The sequence below is a fragment of the Phalaenopsis equestris genome, unplaced genomic scaffold, assembly GCF_001263595.1.
Source record: "Phalaenopsis equestris unplaced genomic scaffold, ASM126359v1 Scaffold000050, whole genome shotgun sequence".
Lineage (NCBI taxonomy): Eukaryota > Viridiplantae > Streptophyta > Magnoliopsida > Asparagales > Orchidaceae > Phalaenopsis > Phalaenopsis equestris.
The window spans coordinates 737,912-754,278 of record NW_018164492.1 but is presented as its reverse complement, the minus strand read 5'-3'; the positions used below and the strand labels follow the sequence as shown (position 1 = coordinate 754,278).

The window sequence follows — 16,367 nt, the reverse complement described above, 5'->3', positions numbered from 1 at the left end:
ACTGAAGTCTGGCTTGACACAACTCACAATGGATACTAGCAACCAATTGTCATGGAACATAAAACTTTTTATTGTACCCACAGTAAGATGTTTGGGCATAGATTTGATAAATGCCACAGGCTTCATCCAAACTTGAAAGCTAAAGCTCAAGCAAATAAAGAGGAGTCTAACCCCATTGCTATGGACACATCTGCTCAATCTGTGGAGGAAGTTCCCACAAGACATAATTTGCCTATGAATCCCCCCTTGCCAACACCGCAGTTTCTGATGAAGAACCATACTACAGGTACAGATCCAAATGTGTTTATACCACTCACTGTTTTTGAAGAAGATCTAATTACATGCTAGGACACATGAGAATGCTCCCGATTCCCTAATCTGATAAAAAAGCAGCTTGTACAACAAGTTGTTGCTTCTAATGTTCAATAACCTACACATGTTCGACACACTTTAGACCAATGCACTGACAAGGCGAGTCATTCTTCGGATGAGGAATGACAAGTATATTCCAGGAGGAAGAAGAAGAATGGAGGCAGACTCGAGCTTGGGAATTTATTGGATAGTACATTAATACATTGATTACTACTGGCAATGCACTCATCTCACCAATTTATTAGCTGGCTCCTTCTTTAGAACTAGAGGCAGAGACAAGACAAAATTGGGTCGCTCTTTAGTTACCTGATAATCCAGATTTTGTCACTTTTTGGTTTTATTTTCTTTAGGTCTCTCATGTATTCTTTCGTATTTTCTCTTTTTGGAACCATTTGCATATGGTAGTATCGACTGAGCCGGGTGTCATGTTTGGGTCTTCCCACACAATCTATCTGCATCCTGTAGTATCGACTGAGCCTGGTGCCATGTTTGGGTCTTCCCACACAATCTATCTGCATCCTACTTTCTTTTTAATATATTAGCCATTGGACTTTCTTGAATATATCGACTGAGCCGGGTGCCATGTTTGGGTCTTCCCACACAATCTATCTGCATCCTACTTTCTTTTTAATATATTAGCCATTGGACTTTCTTGAATATATCGACTGAGCCGGGTGCCATGTTTGGGTCTTCCCACACAATCTATCTGCATCCTACTTTCTTTTTAATATATTAGCCATTATATGTATGTGTGTGTGTGTGTGTGTGTGTGTGTGTGTGTGAAATAATAAGTTGATCAAGGGTTTTGCTAAATTTTCCCAATCAAATCCTTCACAAGATCTCAATTTTTCACACTTTTCATGCGTAAGTATCTCAATTTTTCACACTTTTCATGCGTAAGTTTTTAAGACCAAGATGTTATAAATGTAAATATCAAACTTTAGGCGTTAGATATGTAAATGCGTAACTACTTTTGTGAGTTAGTACTTACTCAAAATTTTCTATTAGTTCTTTTCCTTATACTTTATTTGCTTTAAATTTTGTTATTAATTTGATAATGTTATTGATTCTAATCAAAATTGAGTAAATGAATTTCAAATCTTCTGCATGATTATTTATTTTGGAATCTTGAAATGATAATTTATTCTAAGTTTACTGAATTTTGTTTTGAGTAGATTTACTTTTTTATCTTAGGTTTTCATATGAGGTCATGAATAATTGTTAAAAGATTAAGACTTTGTGAATTGTAAATTTTGTGTGCTGCATGATTTTTGCTGCTTGTTGGATTTAGACTGAGGACCTTGGTAATACTTCAACAAACATTTTTGCCAATTAAACTAGCTGACACTAGCGTATTGAAACTTATGGTTTTATCATAATGTCAACTAAATCAAATGTATCACTGATGTTGTATTTTGCAACATAGAGTCAATCGACTCTGTTTGCCTTTATGATAGTCATTGCCCTAACAATCTTAATGGTATTAACACCACTAAAAATATATATATCATGCAACATTAAGAGCACTTAAGATTATTAGAATTTTTTTTTTCTTGTATCAAGTATATACTTAACAGTAGCTTGCGAAATAGTCACACTATCATATGTATCATTAACTTTATAGTGTTAGTTCTTTTAGTTTTTCATGCAAAGTCCCTTTCACATGTAATTATAGCTACTAGGATTTGGCTCATATGTGAAACAGTCTCCAAAATAGACCACACGCAATTTGAACAAGTTGAGCCTATTATCTAATGCTTTTTGCACCCGTCCCTCTCGGCCCCCAAGAGAGCACCAATATTAAAACCAAATCACTCTGCAGCTACACTAGCATTTGCCAACTTATGTTCCTTATAGTTGTCATTTACTTCATTTTCATGCTATAAGGCTAAGCAATTCCTCTCTACGTTCATTTTTTTTTGTTCCTGTAAAATTAGACGATCTCCTTGAATTTTCCATGATGCTTACTCCAGCTACGAGTAGAAGGGAACCCTTAGTCATATAATGTCTACTGAATTGCTATAGACTTTCAACTAGTTGTTCTTTTCCTCTGAGCTTAGTAAACACCTCTTTTGAAAGAATTGAATCTTTGTCATCCTTTAAAATTAATTGTATCACATCCATATAATATGGTGTTCTAGAAGTACTTGCATGGGGGAAAGAATAAGATAATAACAATATTTTGCTGATGCGGGGCATCTCCCACTTATGAAGTGGACGTAGGATCGCAAGATCCAGTGATCGCGTGCGTGGCTTATGCCAACGACCCAGATCCAAACTTAGCGGCCCTGTTTTCGATTCCTTCCAATTTCTACCAAGTTTTATCCTTTCCTTTTCATTTCTTTCTAGTCCTTCCTATATATGTCTTGTAGTAGGGTTAGATTGCAGTTTTTGGTGTCAGTCTAAGACAACTGCTAGTGTCTTCTTTTCCATTCGATGGCTGTATCTGAGGGTATATGTATCTCTCTCTCGAGGTGTTGATTATATAATCCATCCTCTTCCGCATCTTCCCCGCATCGCTCTCAGTAGCCCTCCATTGCTACAGCTGCCCCAAACATCTGTCGTTGCTATTTTCATTGCAGGTTTTCCAATTCTAGCAGTTTTTCCTCGCTGTTGCTACCCCGGACAGCCATCCTCTTGCTGTTCGGCAATCCCTGACATCCCCTGTTGCCGCCGCCCAGCCCTCCCTTTTGCCGTCATCGCTGTTCCAGCCATCGCAGCACCCTCCTCCCAGCCTTCTGCCTCGCTGCTGCAGCCTTGTAAACACCTCACCTTGTTGTGTACTCCGTTTAGCTATCTTAGCACCTTCCTCCAGCATTTCCAGCAGTCCTTCATCGCTGTTGCAGGTCCACAACTCTGTCGCCTTCCTGCGCTACCGCTGTCCAGCCATCCTACAATGCCACCACAACCCACCACATTCCCCTTTTATTACCACCCCACTATCCCACTCTCTAACCAACATTTGCTACCTCTCAGGAAGCCGAAATTTTTGTCGATCACCACCACAACCCTCAGACCTAGCTCTAGCTTTGACTTGTGTTGTCAATTGCTGCAATTTCAATTTTCCGTGTGTCAGTTGTAATTTGCTACTTGAATTTAGTAATAATATTTATTTTTCTATTATTATTTGGATTAATTCCGATGTCATTTATTCCTATCATTAGTAATTATATTAATATTTCTCAAATTTTTAATGATAGTATTGAATTCATTCAGATGTATTTTGATTAACATATATTTTATTGCATGAGAATTAAAACTAAAAATCTTGCTCTTGGTGTAATTTGTTGAAGAGATTTTCTAGTCATTGACATAGAGTCCAACTTAAGTTCTAAACCTTCAGCATTATTTCCTCCAAGTCTTCTATTAAAATATCATATGTTTAACATCATTGTATCGTTGACAGAGCCTTTTCATCCAAGTTTGAAGACTCTTTAAGTTATCAGACCTCTTTATCTCTACTAGACATTATGCTTTTAGTATTTGGACAGCCCGTCTAACTTAAAATTTTCAATGCATCAACTTTAGACCCAAATTTGAAGAGTACTGCAAATGAGATAAAAAATGCAAAGACCTCGTAGACATTATGCTTTTAGTATTTGGAGAGCCCCGTCTAACTTAAAATTTTCAATGCATCAACCTTAGACCCAAATATGAAGAGTACTGCAAATGAGATAAAAAATGCAAAGATGTGAATTTTATGTGATTAGGTGAGATCCCATATAGTTCCGGCCAAACAAAAATCAAATAATTCACTAAGCTTTAAGAGGAATATATGAGAGAAAGCTGTAGAGGCACTACTGTGATATGATCAGATGTTGGAGGGGAATAATAACTATCTGTTGCCTTGATCATCCTTCTTTAAAGATGAATGCAAACATATCCTCTTCTTTTTATACACAACTTCAAGCGAAGTAGTTGAAGCTGCATCATAGTCTGGAGTGTTCTTTTTTTCTCTGACTAGAAAGTTGATATGAAGAGCTAGTAATTGAATTCTTATCCTTCTCTTCTCAATTAGGTTTGAACTAATATAAACAAAAAATCATTCACAATGTCATTTAAGTTCATACCTATCACACCATGGGATCACTTATTTGCAATGCCAAACTGAAATTTAATTCATCTTGGAAGATTTAGATACATGCCACTCAATTATATGTATTTTCATTTCTAACACCAAAACTTTAGTTATTGCATATATGCCACCTTACCTATCCATGAAAAATTGTTTTTCGCTTTTTAAAAACTTAAAATGGTGGTATTATTGATGTGACATGAAAGATTTGGGGGTATAAATGTAAAAAATAAAGTTTAGGTGTAACATATTTAAATACATATGAACTGGGTGGTATTTATGTAAATGTCCCTATTATTTTTTTTTACTAATCTAACATATTATTCATGTTCAGCTGATCTCTTTGGATATGGGCTCATTGCTTGCGGGAGCGAAGTTTCGTGGGGATTTTGAAGAAAGATTAAAGGCTGTTCTGAAAGAAGTTACGTCTTCTAATGGACAGATTATATTATTCATTGATGAGATTCACACATTGGTTGGTGCAGGTAGCTTTGATATTTCTTTCTCTCAAGTGCAATTTCTGTTCACATAATTTGATTATTTGATTTACCTTTTTTTCGTATGATCGATGTAGAAATGTGTTGTTATTTTTAGTTCTTTTATTTTTTGAGGCCTTATGACATTAGTGAGCTAAAAAAAGAAAATGTTACTGAAGCAACAAGTGTCATTTCCTTTCATTCATTTCCAGAATAAAAATAATTTGATTATTTGATTTACCTTCTTTTCGTATGATCAATGTAGAAATGTGTTGTTATTTTTAGTTCTTTTACTTTTTGAGGCCTTATGACATTAGTGATCTAAAAAAGAAAATGTTACTGAAGCAACAAGTGTCATTTCCTTTCATTCATTTCCAGAATAAATCTATATTCTTTTCATGAGTTTGATTCATAGAAACCATTTAGCCATTCATACATTTGGAAAATTTGGGCAAAAGATTCACTGGTGGGTTATCTGCATATCCATATTAGTAAAAGAAATAATTCGAAGCTGGCGCCCACCCAATTATTATATATTTACATAAATTTTATTGTTTACATTTATACCACCCAAATCATTAATATCACCTAAAAAGTGACACTTTTATCTTTTAAAAAGTGATCTACATCTTTTGTTCATAGGTAAGGTAGTTAGATAAGTAAGTTCATAGTGATACCGGAGTTAACCCAAACAGCTATAAACAAACAAATAATATTACTGAAAAGCCAATAGGAAGTTACAACCAACACACTGGAAGGGAAAATAAAAACATACACGACATGCAAACTCACACTATGTTTCTGTCTAGGGGTGGTAGTTGGCTATGGGGTTTGAAAGGGGTGACAAGTGGCGGGAATGATGGTATGGGCGCTGGGATGAAGTATTCCAACGGTTGGAGCGGTTTTCTAGGAGTGGCAGTTCTAGGAGTGACAGCAAGTATGGGGCAGCTGAACAACAGGAAAACTGCAGGTTTGCTTTTTTCTGAATGGCGGCAGTGAGGAACGACAATTGGGTGCGATGCGAGAAGGTTGGGGAAGGGTGGAGGCTGCAGTAAACAGCTCAAGGGGTGAATGGCGGCTGATTCTGTTGGAGGACAGCAAAGGAACGGCAACAGGACATAGTTCTATGCAGTTGCAGCAAGGTGGGAAGAGAGGGGAAGGTGGTTGGACAGCAGGAAATGCTGAAAAAAGCAAAAGGAGGCTATTCCGTGTGGTCACAACAGGGAAGGGGTGGCTAAGTGATGGGGCGGATGTCGGACAATGAAAGCTTGAGATAAATATCCCCCGAGCGAGAGATATAGCCGGAGCACCACTCGACTCTTCGAGGAGAATCACCATCTCTGAATGAGATACAACCGGAGCACCACTTGCCCTTGGATACAGCCCTAGACGAGAAAACAGGGGACACCAATGGCTATTCTGATAGAAATGCAATCCAAAACTAGCTCTAGACTTCTATAAAGGCAAATATATAGTAATAGTATAACTTGGAGTGGCCCAAGATGACCATCCGACTCCTCAACTGGGACAAAACATTGACCGGTTCGGTCCAGATGCAGCAGCCATGTCGTTGCTTCATTCGTGGGATTCCCATTTTGGGAGGAGGCGTTCCCGCGTCACTCTCCCTAGATTGGAGGAGCTTCAGCCTCATGTGTCGAAACTTCTTTCTCTTCATAGCAGTCATGTCGACCTTGTTGAATGTAGCGGAAATATTTTCATCTCCCGTTACGTCACTCTTTAGATATTGTCAGCCCAAAGCACATCTTGATAGAATAAGCATTCATTCACTTTTAGTACAACTTGAGCCGGAGTTGCATATCGACATAGATTCCTATTAGCCAAATCTCGAAAAATTAAATTTATAATTTTGTTACGTCTATGTCTAATCTAAGGGCAAGTTTTTCTTTTGTACGCCTAAGGGAAATTTAGTCTCTTATTATTATAAGTGTGGGGTATAAATATGCTTACTATGTTTAGGGTCAAGGTTTGAGAGAGATTTTTTATCTCTCGAATGGTAGAAATTGGGAGAGATTACCCACCTCTCGAATTGTAGGTGCTTATCTTTTGTATTCTTATTGAGTTTTTTGGATTGTTGCAATAAAAATTGGAGTTTGCCCTAATTTTTGGGAAAAAAAATCATGTCGATTTTGAGGTCAAATCGTATCGAATTGGTATCAGAGCTTAAAATTCTGGGAATGGTAGCTACAAAAGAAAGGATCGATCAATCGACTCTCTAGGGCAATGCAACGAAGGGACCACGACTTAGGGCCCATTTGCGACAGCTTATAAGTCTACCAAAGAAAGGATCGATCAATCGACTCTCTAGGGCAATGCAACGAAGGGACCACGACTTAGGGCCCATTTGCGGCAGCTTATAAGTGCGGCGGCGTTTTTGAAAACGCTGTTGTTGTTTGGTATGAGCGTTTTTGAAAATGTTGTTTGCCGCGTTTGAGTTTTTTATACTAAACACAGGCCACGGGTCGAACTCCGCGGTTGACTCATGGGCCGCGTTTCAGAATAAGTTGTTTATTCACGTTTCAGTATAAACTGCTTATTCTAAAACACACAAGCTGCCCCAAACCGACCCTTACTAAGACTCTAAACTCACATTTTTTCTCCTCACGCACGATAGAGTTGTGATCTAGATCGCGACGTGTCTCTGGGAGGCACGATAAGATCGTGGCTTATCGAGACCAGGAACTCCCTGCATCAATGAGATCACTTGCAGCGCATCTCCCTCCCGTGACGTGATTGCGACTCACAGTGAGCGCGACTCTGGATAACTATGGCTCACAATAATCGCCTTTCCAGTGGTTTTCTCCTCCTTCCGCTGTACCTTGAGATCCAGTCGCGACCAAAGCAAATGACTGAAATTCTTCAGATTCTTTTGCTAGATCTCAATTTTGCGGCACTTAATGACGTGATTCAAAATAGCTATGAAATCATCTATGGCCTAGTCTAAGGGTATAGGTGTTTCTATCTTGTGTGATAAAAAAAAATTTTTTGGGAAGAATGATAGGCAAGAAAGTAGATGATTTAGAGAATCATGTATGGCCTAGCCTAAGGGTATAGGTGCTTCTATCTTGTGTGTTCAAAAAAATTTTTTGGGAAGAATAACAGGCAAGAAAGTAGATGATTTAGAGAAGAAATTAGAGGAAGAGTTGAGCCAAATTAGATCGGGAATGGAAGAAAGGTTTGCCATCATTGATGATTGATTTTCTTCCATAAAGAGCCGAATGGAGGGCAGATTCGAGAGCATAGAGGAAATACGAGAGATGATGATGAGGCTCATGGAGATGCAATCCAAGACCCTGCCGACAGCTCAAAATTGTAAATCCTAACCAAGGGTTGATTTGAGAATCCTTGTCCAAATCAAAAGTGAGAAGGATCTAACAAGAAGACAACGAGGAGGACACCAGCTTCCACCTAAACCTCCCCCTTAGGACTCTGAGAAGGGGGGCGTGGGGAATTCCGATGGAGGGGGTTGGCCCGAAAATTGGAGGAGGGGCGGTGTAAGGGGCACATAAGAGCACAAAGAAGAAAGAAGAGAAGTGGGGAGGGGATATGACTATGATCAAAGGGGAGAGTTTTACCCTCAATACATGGGGGGAAACAGTGGAGGGAGAGGATGTTGTGGTGGAGATGTTAGGGTTAGGAAGTTGAAGATGCTTATTTTTGAGGGGTAACACACATGTGTGAGTGTATTTGGTGGAGCGATACTTCGTGGTGAATGGGCTAGATGGGGAGGATAATCTCATGCAGACAGGGTTATGTTTTGGCCCTAGCTTGGTTCCAATGGAGAGAGGCTAAATACCTGATTGTTCGTGGGAGGATAAGAATTATTTGTTGGAACATTTCCAAGCCATTTAGGAAGAAGGCCTGCACGAACAATTCTATGTCTTAACTCAGGAGGGGACTATATCATGAAATATATAGAGAGATTTGAGCTACTATCAAGATGACAGTGGGGAATTTTTGAAGCAGGATTGGAGGGAAATTTTAGGAAGGCCTAAAGCCCGACATACGGGCAACACTCCCACTATTGAGGCTGCGGGGATTGAGGGAGATAATAGAGCTCGCCCATATGATGGAGGACAAGTACCGGATGAAGAAGGCCAACAGAAGGAACACAACTGGAACGTCGTACCGAACTGCGCCAGCAGAAGGAACACAACTGGAACGTCGTACCGAACTGCTACTATCTCAACAATACCAAAAGCTCAAACATTGGGCGTCTAGAGTGAGGTTGTACGGGACAAGAATAATAAATCATGACCTGGAGCGACACTTAAGCACCTTACATAGACAGATTTTGTAGAAGCAAGCCAATGAGTTATGTTTTCGGTGTGATGAGAAGTTTATCTCAGGACACTATCGCAAGCATAAAAAAATTATAAGTTCTCATAGTGCTTGATGAAGAGACAAATGACGAAGAAATAGAGGCGACTGTGGAGGAGTACTTTCATTTTTTCCCACCTTGAGAATAATGCGTCTTTTGGAAGGGGGAATATTGTCACGTCTATGCCTAGTCTAAGTATAATTTTGTCTTTTATGCCTAAGGGTAGTTTAGTCTTTTATTATTATGAGTGTTGGGTATGAATAGGCTTACTATGTTTAGGGTTAGGGTTATGTATAAGATTGGATTGTGAATCTTAGGTTTAGGGTTTGAGAGAGATTTCCTACCTCTCGAATTGTAGGAACTCGAAGAGATCGCTCACCTCTTAAATTGTTGGTGCTTTTCTTTTGTATTCTTGTTGAGTTTGGATTATTGCAATAAAAATTGGAATTTGCTCTAATTACTATGAAAAAAAAAATGTGCTGATTTTGAGGTCGGATTGTATCATATGCTTCGTCCACTCCTCATACTCGTTCGACTATATCTAGTAAACATGAAGTAGGAATCAACTGGTGGATTAAATCTATAGGTTGTTAGACCACACTGAAGTGTAACCATTTTGGGGAGACATCTTCTTCTCTGAAAGGTATTCATCTCATTTTAGTTTTTTTTCCCCCTTCAAAGATCGTACATCGATTTTCAACTCTATTGTTCATCTATCTTGTGGGATCATCTGTTGATTGGTATACTGCAAAACTGACTTTAATACCAAAATGAATCCATATAATCTTCGAGAAGTGGCACAAAAGAGTCATCTCTAACATGTTGAACCTCTCTCCGTTGGGGCAACTCAGGAAGTAAACTATATGTATCTAAAAAGTTCAAAATTCTCTTGTCTGGGGTTCCCTTGTGCCGAGTGTCGGTTTCTCACACTTAGGACTGTTTTGTAGCACCATTGTTAGTTCTGTTGAAGTCTTTATCATGGGCTTAGCTTGAATTACATGATTTTCTCCCTCATCGATTGGAATATGGTATTTCTTATTTGTTTCCTCAACTTTTTTAGTTTTTGCGGTGTCATTGCGCATTTCTTCAACTGCTCTTTGATTAATGAAAGAGATTGTTTTTATGGTTCGGCAATCTGATTCAATGTGCCCAAAACTGTGGCACTTGATGCACTTCTAGTAGGGATTGATTTTGGAATGTTGGTTGGCTTCACCTGTTCTCCATTCTGAACTAGTTTCTCCTTGGGGATCTCTTGGATGTTCCTCTGGGTGTTCTCAAATTGTTTGATCTTGAAATTGAATTCTCTTTGAGAAGTGACGATCATCTAATAATGTTTTTTCTCCACATTTAAGGTATGAATATCCTGTTTGTAAAGAATTGATATGTACCGGCACTGCATCTTTCATTTCATCTTCTATTAGGCCATAATTTTACTCTACTTCTCGCTGTTAAAAAATCTTTAAGTTCTCCCACAAAGAAGATGCACCATTCCTTAACTTGTTGGTGGCTAGTTTCACCATTCTTTCTGGTGGGACGTCCCAGTACTCAAAGACATGTTACACTACCCAGAGCCACTCGTTGAACTTGTCCGGATCCATTTGGCCGTCAAAATATGACAAATTCATTTTTACTTAAATATCTTAGATTTTCTAATATTTCATGCCAAATCTTTGGGGCAGTAATTCTTCATCTCTAGAATTTGTCTAGTAGAAGGGTCGCTGCATTCTTTCGATCTAACAGGTCACTGTGGTGGCTACTAGTGACCTTTGGGATTGCCTCCTCTCAAAAGTGGTGGGTTTTTGTTGCACTTGGAGGATTTCCCTTTGCACATCCTCTATAGAAAGTTCCTGGAAATTTTTTTCTGGATTTTTCATAAATGACATTGTGGTATTCCTCCCGAACTGGTCTCCGACAATTGTCTTCTCGGTGGTTGGAGTTGGGGTTTGAGTTTGGGTAGGTGGAAGAGAGTGCATAGGGATGATACAGGGCAGGAAAGAAAATTTTTGGGTGGCCGGTTTGAAAATCAGTAAAGGAAATGAGTTTTATGTGGAGGTGAGGTTGAGTATTGGTGGATACTAGAAACCCTGGGATTGTACTATGGTTAAACTGACTCTGATGCCAAATGATATTGGACTTAACCAAAATAATAATAAACAAACAAATATTATTACTGAAAAGCCAACAGACTGTTACAACCAACACACTGAAAGTAAAAATAACAACAAACACGATACAAAAACTCACATTAGGGTTCGATCCAGGGGTGATGGTGGTCGGCTATGGGGTTTGTAAGGGTGGCAAGTGGTGGGAATGATGGTATGGGCGTTGGGATTAAGTTAAACTGTGGTTGGAGCGGTTTTATGGGAGTGCAGCGAATAGGGGGCGGTTGGACAGCTGGAAAACAGCAAGGCATGGAGGCAATGAGGACCAGCGATTGGGAGAGATGTGGGAAGATTAGGGAAGGGTAGAGGTTGCAGGAAACAGCACAAGGAGTGGCTGGCGGCTAGTTTTTGCTGGAGGACAGCAAAGGAACAGCAATGGGATGCTGTTCTATGCGGCGCTGCAAGGAGGGAAGTGGCGGGAAGGTTGCTGGACTGCAGGAACTGCAGAAAACAGCAAAAGGAGGCTCTTCCTTGCTGCTGCAACAGAGAAGAGTGGCCGGAAGTGTTGGGGTGGATGTGGGGCAAGGAAAGCCGGAGCTTCCGGAGCTCCACTTGACCTATAGAGGAGAATCATCACCTCAGAACGAGAAACAATCAGAGCACTACTCGCTTTTGGATACTGCACCAGAAGGAAAAAAGGGGACACAATGGCTGTTATGACAGAAATGCTATCCAAAACTAATCCTAGACTCCTAAGAAAATAACCATATAATAATATGATAAGTATGAGCAGTGCAACAGGACTGACCGACTCCTCAATAGGTGCAAAACTTGGACCAGTTCGGGCTAGATATAAAAGTCGGGTCTTAGCTTTGTTCGCAGGACTCCTGTGTCTGGAGCAGGTAAAATTATTGCGTACGTACGAAATAATCGGGCACTCCACATCACATTGGAATTAACTGGTATGTATGTAAATTTTCCTTTGAAGTATTCTGTCGTCAATTGCACCAAATAAATAACCTTACTCAGATTTCCATCGCACCAGCGTTTATTGCATAATCATTTCAACAATTACTTAAATTAAGGAAGCTTGATATTTTTTTCTCAAAAAAAAAAAAAAAAACCTTCGGGGAAAAATGCTTGCATTCAATAAAAGCTCATCTCTATTAGTTTTCATTTACGTTTTCTCATGTAGAGTTCCTTTGATTGGCTTGATAACAGACTTTCCAAAAGTCTTTTGTTAGCTAATTTTCAGCGGTTTCCAAATTCTACAGGAGCTACAGGTGGAGCAATGGACGCTGGAAACTTACTTAAACCCATGTTAGGCCGAGGAGAGCTTCGTTGTATTGGAGCCACCACCTTGACTGAATACAGGAAATACATCGAGAAGGACCCTGCTTTGGAACGGAGATTTCAGCAGGTTTATTGTGGTCAGCCATCTGTGGAAGACACAATATCCATCTTACGCGGGCTCCGTGAGCGCTACGAATTGCATCACGGTGTTAAAATATCCGATAGCGCTCTCGTCTCAGCCGCTGTTCTTTCAGACCGTTACATCACTGATCGTTTTTTGCCTGATAAAGGTATGTGACAATTTAAGGGGTCTTTTGGGATAACTTATATTTTTTGTTTTTATTTTAACTTTTTTTGTTTTGATTCAAAATAATAAATGTTTGATTTAGTTAGTTGTTTTTAAGAATACTTAGACATCTTTTTGGTATTTTGAGTGCTTTTAAAAATATATTAATTTATTTTTTAAAACAAAAATATAAATAAAATATAAGCACATAGCATTATACCAATTAAACATATTTTCATAAAATAAAAAAAAAAGAATCAAAAGTGATTCCAAACAGATAGGAAGCCTTCGAAAATGTTTCTTTCTCTGAGTAGATTATAAATGTTGCCTGTAGCCATTGATCTTGTTGATGAAGCTGCTGCTAAGTTAAAGATGGAAATAACATCCAAACCTATTGAATTGGATGAGGTGGATAGAGCAATACTGAAGTTAGAGATGGAGAAGCTCTCATTGAAAAATGACACCGATAAAGCTTCAAAGGAACGGCTAAGCAAGCTGGAAGCTGATCTTGCAGTATTAAAGCGAAAGCAGAAGGAACTTTCTGAGCAGTGGGAGAACGAGAAGAACCTAATGACTCGAATACGTTCGATTAAAGAGGAGGTAAAATTGAAATCAATGTGGTGACCCAAGGGTTTGTTTGAGATTATTTTTTTTTTAAATATTATTGTTTTGTGCATTTTTGGCATACTTTTATTTTTATGGTTTTTAAAAAAAATTAATTTGTTTTTAATAACATTCAAAAGACTTACAATTTATTGAAAATTTTTTTAAAAACAATTAATCATATTTTAACATATCAAATATTTTTCATTTTGACTAAAAATACATTAAAAAAATTAAAATTAAAATTAAAATCAAAAGTGATTGCAAACAGCACCTAAGGTTCCATGACACCATGTTTTAGTTTCTAATTGTGATAGTCGATCATTTCAGATTGATCGGGTGAACTTAGAGATGGAAGCGGCTGAACGTGAGTACGATTTGAACCGTGCTGCAGAGCTCAAATATGGTACTCTCATGTCCCTTCAGAGACAGCTAGTGGAAGCAGAGCATAAACTCGAAGAATTCCGCCAATCCGGACATTCCATGCTTAGGGAAGAGGTCACTGACATCGATATAGCTGAAATTGTGAGCAAATGGACCGGCATTCCGATTTCCAACCTCCAGCAGTCAGAGCGGGATAAGCTGGTTTCATTGGAAGAGGTTCTACATAAGAGGGTAGTTGGCCAGGATATCGCCGTGAAATCTGTTGCCGATGCCATACGAAGATCACGAGCGGGGCTCTCGGATCCCAATCGCCCGATAGCGAGCTTCATGTTCATGGGTCCAACTGGAGTAGGCAAAACTGAGCTTGCTAAAGCACTGGCGGGCTACCTTTTTAACACGGAGAATGCTCTTGTGAGGATCGACATGAGCGAATATATGGAGAAACACACAGTTTCTCGCTTGGTTGGTGCTCCGCCTGGTTATGTTGGGTACGAAGAAGGGGGACAGCTAACCGAGGTTGTTAGGAGACGGCCTTACTCTGTTGTTCTTTTTGATGAGATTGAGAAGGCACATCATGATGTCTTCAACATACTGTTGCAGCTACTGGATGATGGAAGGATCACTGATTCACAGGGAAGGACTGTTAGTTTTACAAATACAGTTATAATAATGACATCTAATATTGGATCACATTACATACTTGAAACATTGCGTGGAAGCCATGATTCTAAAGAAGCTGTTTATGAGCTAATGAAGAAACAGGTGGTTGAGTTGGCCAGGCAAACATTCCGGCCAGAATTTATGAACCGAATTGATGAATATATTGTTTTTCAGCCGCTTGATTCTAAAGAAATCAACCGTATTGTGGAGATCCAGGTAATATTCCTTGAAAGTTTAGGGGCATTTACATACATAGTACACAATTATTATGTAGTTACATATTTTACATCCAAACTTTCATATTTACACACATAAAACTCAAATCTTTAATATCACTTAAAAATAGCATTATTATGCAAATAATGCTCATTAGGGGGAATAAATTGACTAAGGATATTCTAAAAAAATGGTTCAGAATATTCTGATCGAATTTTTTGTCACGATGAGTTTTACACTTTCATGCATAGGTTTAAACACCAGGCTCTGTAAATATGAAAGTTTAGGTGTGAGACATGTAAATACATAAATTTCTCATACAAAACACCACAGTGCTATGTAAATATGAAAGTTTAGGTGTGAGATATGTAAATACATAAGAATTGTGTGCTATGTATGTAAATTTCTCTTACAAATATCACATGCAATCAAGATTAAACTCATTCTCCTTCAATTTTCTTACTTCAAATTTTACTCTTCCAGTTAAATCGTGTGAAAGACAGACTCAAGCAGAAGAAAATTGATCTGCAATACACTAAAGCAGCAGTTGAGCTGCTGGGCACCATTGGTTTTGACCCTAACTTTGGAGCAAGACCTGTAAAGAGAGTTATTCAGCAAATGGTGGAGAATGAGGTCGCTCTTGGAGTTCTCAGAGGAGATATTATGGAAGAGGACTCGGTTCTGATCGATGCTCTGAAGGCTGAGTTGATCGTCAGGAAATTGAAGAATGAATCATCAGGTAATGTGCTGGTAGCTAATCATTAATTACATATTTTAAAGTATTTATTACAGTTTGATATTTACTGAGAGAAAATGAGAACAATTTTGTTTGTAGATATGGATTGAGAATTTTGGGACTCTTGTTGTAGTAGTATTGTGATTAGTCATTTGGTCATTTATTCTAAGTTGTTTTGGTGAAAAGTTATTGTTAGATTGGTATTAGTATTGAGGCAAATGTGCAAATTTTGGTGTGCTTAGAATAGTTATGATAGGAGTTGGCGATTAATGGGGAAAGCAATTCTTATTGATCAATCTTAATGCCATTGTGAACTGTTGAAATTCTTAGAATGAATGCTATAATTTTGAGATGAACTTGGTTAAATTTTGGCTTGATTTGATCTCATTTTAATGTAGGTATTGCTCATTAGATTTTATTGAGAACTAAAATCAATTTGATGTAATAATTTTAAGATAGAAAAAAGGCTTAAAATTGATCCAGTATTACCTACATATAGGATTGGTTAGAAGATGTTTTTTTTGAAAGAGAATATATAATATTATTTGGACAAATTTTATGTCTTCATATTAGTTGGATGGATTAATATTTCTGAACTATTCTCCTTATAGCATGAAAGTCAACATGACATCAAGGGTGTTCTTCCAAGTGGTTATAGTTATGGCAACACAATAAGTGGATTCTATTTTTTTCTTAATTTTGTGATTATTATAATGAATTATTATAATTTAAATGTTTAGCAAATATTGTAATATTAAAACTAATGAATTGGATTAGTAGTGATTAGGGTTAGTCATCAATGTTATTGGCAATCAACGAATTTGT

At 38.2% G+C, this 16,367-nt stretch overlaps 1 protein-coding gene across 1 annotated transcript in view; it reads left to right on the top strand.

The window, feature by feature from the left end:
- Positions 1–15,829, top strand: part of LOC110019126 (chaperone protein ClpB3, mitochondrial-like) — a 43,367-nt gene extending 27,538 nt beyond the window's left edge. Inside the window, exons 6-10 of the mRNA XM_020716702.1 lie at positions 4,782–4,932; positions 12,639–12,947; positions 13,278–13,543; positions 13,877–14,806; positions 15,290–15,829. Coding sequence (XP_020572361.1) covers positions 4,782–4,932; positions 12,639–12,947; positions 13,278–13,543; positions 13,877–14,806; positions 15,290–15,571 — 1,938 coding nt within the window. The 3' untranslated portion in view covers positions 15,572–15,829. The remainder of the gene's footprint in view (positions 1–4,781; positions 4,933–12,638; positions 12,948–13,277; positions 13,544–13,876; positions 14,807–15,289) is intronic.
- The last annotated feature ends 538 nt before the right edge of the window (positions 15,830–16,367 follow it).